General features: G+C 32.4%; 1 protein-coding gene across 1 annotated transcript in view; it reads left to right on the forward strand.

Annotated features, from left to right (window-relative positions):
- The window catches only part of EEA1 (early endosome antigen 1), a 142656-nt gene that overhangs the window by 55965 nt on the left and 80007 nt on the right, over nucleotides 1-6684 (forward strand). The window contains exon 9 of the mRNA XM_045291423.1: nucleotides 5004-5126. Within this exon, the coding sequence (XP_045147358.1) occupies nucleotides 5004-5126 (123 nt within the window). The remainder of the gene's footprint in view (nucleotides 1-5003; nucleotides 5127-6684) is intronic.

The raw sequence follows: 6684 nt of genomic DNA on the forward strand, positions 1-6684 counted from the left end.
TTTCTGAGACTGTAACTCTGGGAGTAGAAAGCCCTATCTTTCTCTTGTGGAGCAGCTGCTAGTGATTTCGAACAGCTGACCTTGCAGTTAGTGCCCAAAGCATAAACCACTACACCACCAGGTCTCCTGTAATTCACCTGGAGAGTGTGAAAATATTTCTGAGAAATATTTTATTAAAAAATTATCCAAAGCTTAATTTGGAGGATTTAAAAATATTACATCTTCACGTATGTTATATGTTTTTGTATACAAGGGGACTCCAAACAATTGGGGGGAAATTTTGATTCCATTTTCTCATAAGCTTGGAGCACCTCATACAATGAGAAGCAGTCACTGAAAATAAAAAAGTTATTACTAGAGTTGTAAAAGACTCAGAGTAAAAGGATTTATGTTTTTTCCATTGTTTGCCAACAAGGCTAATTGTAGGGAAAAAAAGGATTTTTTTCCCCTCTAGAAAAGATGTTTTTGAGAAAGAAGAAAAATGGTTTGAAAATTCATTTTTAAAAATCTATGAACTGTTCTTATGATTTTGTAAGATTTATATTTTCAAATAACTGTAGAAATAAAATATTTTATTCTTTGAGTCATTGAATAGGTGAATCATATTTCCAGTAAAACAAGGATATTTCCCACTTAGTTATCTATGACTTGTCAGTTGGTAGAGAGGCAGTGCAACAGAGGAAGGCCCATGGCAAGAAAGTTGGCCCAGTGGCTGCAAACATCAGAACAGCTGTGAGGCCGGTACAGGACCAGCAGTGTGTGCTTCTGGTGGACATGGGTTTGCTAGGGGTGGAACCACCAGCTCAATGGCATCTAACAATAGTAACAAAAACAACAACTCAATTGGTATGTCGTGATGGCAAAGAAACCTCAGTTACGTTATTTGAACAATCTTAGGAAAGTAATATTATCAATGGAAACAAACTCTTTTTAAGTACTATTATGTTTCGCATACTGTGTTCCCATTGTCATTGAATTGATTCTGACTCAAAGTGATGATGTAGAACAGAACACAATTGCCTCCTAGGATTCCCAAGGCTGTAAATCTTTACAGAAGCATACTGCCATATCATTCACTCAAGGAGCAGCTGGTAGGGTCAAACCGTTGACCTTTCACTCCATAACTGAGTAACTACAGTGCCACTCAGGCTCCTCACCTGCCATCCTAGAAACTGTAAATACATGGTCATATTTACTTCCCATAACCTTATAAGTTAAATATTAAGTCTACTTGACATGAGGACTCTGGGGCAGAATGAGGTTAAACAGCTTATTTACAGAGATGCACATACCTGAGCTAGGAGCTAGGATTTAACCCAGGCCGAAACTCTAAGCCTGTGTTCATTCTTCGGCGTCATGTTGTCTCCCATGTTAGCTGGTCTCATGATCGCCTTTTAAGTAAGATTATACTATTAATCTTGAACTAATACTTGTTTTCACTTGATTAATTTTCCATGTTCCATGTTGTCATGCTTGTATTGAGTAGTAGTTTTTTTGTGATACGTCTCATACCATTTCCATATGAAAAAACAGTGCTACAAATAATTCCATTTGTTTGTAGCTTTTGATTACTTTCTTTGAATATATTGTCTGTGTTTTATTTATTAACAATCAATTCTGTATGTCTCAGTTGACCTTATGGGTGAATTCTAGCACTTAAAGAATGTACAAGAAAAAAATTACATATGCTGCTGCTTTGACTAAACATAAATGTAGGATTAAGAAAAGTATTTTAAAAGGGATTAAAAATAGCTAAAATTGCACTGACTTTTAGTTAGAGTTGAAGATATGTAACCTAATGTGCATTTTGTTAGATAGGTTTTGTTATTTTGATGAATATATGTCTTTGATTTAATTGACTTTTTTGGACTAGATGTTTTAAATGGCATATAGAAAAATAACTTTATGAAATAGGAAAGTACTTTATAAACAGTCAGTTATTATGTAGATTAAAGATTGAGGATTTTAAGGTTAAAAAAGTATATTTTTAAATTATCTACACTAATAAAACTACCAGTGTTGTAATCAACTTACTTATATTTGGTGTGTCTTTAATGGAAATTATATTTAAAACAATAAATTCATTTTCCAATAAATAAATTCAGATTAAAGTTTAAAAAGCTAAAATGTTTGTAAAGAAATGAGGTAGGCACAATTATGTCCATGTTTAGCTACTGAAAAAGAATTATCTTTAAAAAATATGCTAATATAAGAAAGCAGATCTGAAAGGATGTGTGAACATTTTATTGTCTTTGATGTGTTTGTCAGTCTTGACTTCCACCTTTCATCCATCACTGTATTATTTTTTTCCTGCTTTCTAATGGAGATGCTTAAATTGGAGGTAATGTGTTTTGGGGAGACTCGTTAATATTAGTAATACCTTTAATATAGTTTATTTTATCATCACATGGTCATTTTTTTGTTTTAAGTAAGTTTCAGAACATTGATAATACGGTCAATTTTATCTTATTAATCAGTAAATTTTCTGCTATTGGTAGATGATTATTTACTACTAATAAAAGACTATTAAAACAAACATTTTAGTAAGAACCCCCAACAAAATGATTAAAAACAAAACCAAACCAAACCCCCCCCCCAAAAAAAAAACAAACAAAAACATTTTAATTGTAATGCATCACTCAGATGGTGGCACAGAATACTTTTACTTGGTTATTTTATAATCTAAAATTTTCTAGTCAAAATTGTATGTTGAATTTAGTCATATGGCTTCAAGAAATTACTAACTATTTTATAGGGTCTAATATACTGTCTCTACAAATGCCTCTCAACTTTTTGGCACTAGAATAATTTACTCCTTTAGGGAGTATTTATTGAACATCTACTAAGGACTAGAAACTTTTAAGTGGCAGGAATAATGAAGTGAGTTAAATAGAGTGCTCTTTAAATTTTATTTTTATATATTTATTTGTTTTATTTTTAAATTTATTTTTAAAATTTATTTTAAATTTATTTCCATATACTGTGTATCAGGCCCTGTACTAAATTTATAAGTATTTATAAGTAGAGAATTAAATGTGTTATTTACTTATAAGTAGAGATTTAAATGTGATAGTTTACATTATTTTGGGATGAGTTGGATTTTGTGCTACAAGATTAAAACAATAATTTAAAATAGCCAAATTGTCCCCAAATATGTATTAATGCCCATAATGTTTCTAACAGAAAATGATTCTGAGAATCAGCATTCTTAGTCCTACTAAATTGAAGTTATAACAGTATTTATATCAAGGTAACATGATCAGTTTAAGTCAGAAAACATTATAGTGTAATTTTAAATTGTCAAAACTTATGAATATTTAAACATAGCATTCTTGGGAGTATGTGCAAAACCGTGTAAATAGTCACATTTTATCTGACGATGGAGCACCTTGTTTAAGGTATAAGAAGTAACGTGACATTCTTTTTCAGTAGATTTAGGATTAGTACATTTAAATAGTGTTCTTCTTTCAAAGGCTAGGCTATGCATACTTCTCAGACATGTTGCCATTCTTGTCAACTGTTTTTGCAACTTCAAAGTATTAGTTTTAATAATTTCTGGATATTAAGCACCTAAAGTATTAGTTTTAATAATTTCTGGATATTAAGATAAAACAAGTATAAGAATTTGAACATTCAGTTCAGTTTCCACCTTGTTTACTAGACTGTTCTTAAAATTCAATACTAAGGCTGCTATAAATAGTTGAAGTTATACCACCACTCAGGATACTTTAAGTGAATAAGCTAGTAAGTATGTAAGTAAACAAACAAACATGCTACATACCAGTCTATGTAGAAGAAGAGTAGCAAAAACAATGTCTATAGTTATTCTGTTATTGTTAAAATAAGTTAGTAGTTGGCTCAACTTTCTCCTTCGAAGACAGAGGCAGTCATTTGTAATTATGTATAAGAGATTGCTAGTGTTTTTATTAACAAAGAAACATATGTATATCTCTTCCATATAGTAATGCTTGTTTAATAACATGGAAAGGAGACAATGAAAATAGTTGTAACTTTATGAATGTAAAAAGTGAAACCCAACCTGCTGCCAGGTCCTATAAGACTGATTAGAATTGCTCCTTAAGGTTTCTGAGATGAAAACTTTATGAGGGCAGACAGGCCGTTCTGGCTGGTGCATTTAATCTTAACGCCAGAAGCCCAATGCGTAACCCACTGTGCCATGGGGCTCCATTAAACAGTAGCTTCAGTAAACAGTATTAGACGTACAATTCCTCTGCTTCTGTCACTTGGAGGAGTCCATACCTAAAAGGTAAAATCTTCCTTTCTTATGTCTGAGGCTTTCATGTGTAGGAATTTTGTATTTCTAAAATTTTTGATACCTCTCTTATATTATTTTTAAATAATCAAACTATTTTTAAATGATCAAACTAATTTTCATATCTTAAAAATGTTCACATAAACTAAAGCAAAATCATGCCCAGCTACTATCTATCCCTGATGAAAAGGTAATGATTCATCTTAACAAAACTATATGGAATTTCAGTTTGGTAAATTCTTTGTACAAATGTTTTTTATATAATCAGATAATTGATTTACCCAAATCAAACTCTATTAGATATGTGCAAATAATACATTTCCAAAGTAAAATATGAAAGCTATGCTATAGAAATTGGGAGAAAGTATTTGCAGACATAAATTTCTTTATTTTCTTGAAACTCAAGAGGTTTAAAATAAAGGATTTCAAAGCCATAAATTCAAGTTTGCAGCTTGGTGCTTATTTCAGATATCTAGGCAAAATTCCACATTTTTTTCATGTGTTATTAAATAAGTGATGTTATATATGTTGGAAAAACTTTATAAAGTGGTGTGCAGCCAAAAACCGTGTGGCATGGCAACAGGGGTGTTAAGAGGAAGAGTCCAGTCCACACTATGAAGGCTTATTTCAATTTCAGAGCAGTAACAGTTATGAGAGCTATGAACTCTTCTAGCCCTTATGTAGTACTGTTGCTCGTTTCGTTTCAGTTTGATTTAATTTTTTTTTTTAGACTGTAATACACCAGCTAAGGAGTGAACTTGCCAAAGGACCCCAGGAAGTTGCTGTGTATGTGCAAGAACTACAAAAACTTAAAAGTTCATTTAATGAATTAACACAGAAAAATCAGGTGAGAATTTAAAAATGCTAAATAATGGTGAATTGATTTTTTTTGGTATCTTAACTTTTAATCGTACGTATTTTACTTATATATTAGCCCAAGAGCAACAAGACTACTTTTTCTGTACACTCAGTGTATTTTCACTTTTTAAATTTAATGAATAGGAGAGAATTCCTATTTTAGGGTGGAGGCAAGTGGTGGTTTATTAAGCCATTTCATTTGACTATGAAATGATTAATTTGAATCTAATATTTTGGTAAAATATAACAGGAAAATCAAGAAAGAAAAAAAAGAGGTATATGTAATTTACTGTAAACTATTAACTTAGTAGTTGATTTTCCAATACTGATCATTTTTTGTTTAATTTCTATTTGTTGACATAGTAAAGGGTCAACGAGTAAAAATCTTGCTTGAGTGCCTTTTGATCTTTAGTGCGTTCCAGTAGAATCTTGTAATAAATAGAGAGATGCATCATGTAATTTGGTTGTGCAAAAATTTTTTTTCCCAACAGTTTTATTGGCATATAATTCACACATCATACAATTCAATAGTTCAGTCACATCAAGGACAACATTTGCTTACTTTAGAAGGGCATGTGTATAAATCTTCTAATTATACGAGAGTAAGTCAAAAAGCATTGCCATTAAAGTTCCAGTTCATACGTGTATAATTTATTCCAACAAGAAAAGATGTAAACATGTCTCTACAATCAGTGGAGCCCTACACTCAGCACGACACCTGTCTTCATCTCAGTAACCAAAACCAGCCAACCAACCAAACTCACTTTCATTGAGTCCATTTCAGCCCATAGCAACCTTACATGACATGGCAGAACTGTTCCTGTTTGTTTCCGATACTGCTCCTACAGAGCGTTGGTGGTTTCGAGCTGCTGATCTTGTGGTAAGCAGTTCAGTCTTAATAAACTCACTGCCACTGAGTAAATGCTGACTCATAGCAACCCCCTGTGGGTTTCTGAAACCGTTAACTGTTTAAGAGAGTAGAAAGCTCAGTCTTTCTTCCTCAACGTTTCTAGTGTTTTCAAACTGTTGAATTTGTGGTTAACAGCTCTCAATGTATATGTAACTCACTATGGCATCAGGGCTCTTGATATAAATTAAAGAGTGTAGAATTCTTTGGGAAGAGATAGAGAGATGGAAACACTGCCTTCCACAGTGTATAGATATCCCAAGGTGTATAGACCTTGTTAGATGCAGGATATGTTGAGAAATATCTTTGTTTAAGAAAGATTTCTATGCTTTTGTAGCAGTGTTTTTTGACCTAGGCTTGTATTTGAAGGTATAGTTAATAGGAATTTTTGATAGTTAGGATGTTGGATAGGAAAGAGAGGTGTTTAGATGACTTTTAAAGTAACTGGAAAGGAAGACAGTGGACAGAGCACATTTGTTTTAGGAGAAGGACGATCATGGTCCCAATTTTCAAGGTGTTAGTTTGTTAAGCCTATTAAACATCAAAAGAGCCATCATGACACAGTGGTTAAAGCACTCAGTTGCTGGGGCCCAAAAATATCAAATGGGAAATGGATGCTCTCTTCAATTCATGGTGCTGGAAAAAA

Source organism: Echinops telfairi, unplaced genomic scaffold (genome assembly GCF_000313985.2).
Source record: "Echinops telfairi isolate 266 unplaced genomic scaffold, ASM31398v2 ScPeMD7_2;HRSCAF=8, whole genome shotgun sequence".
Classification (NCBI taxonomy): Eukaryota; Metazoa; Chordata; class Mammalia; order Afrosoricida; family Tenrecidae; genus Echinops; species Echinops telfairi.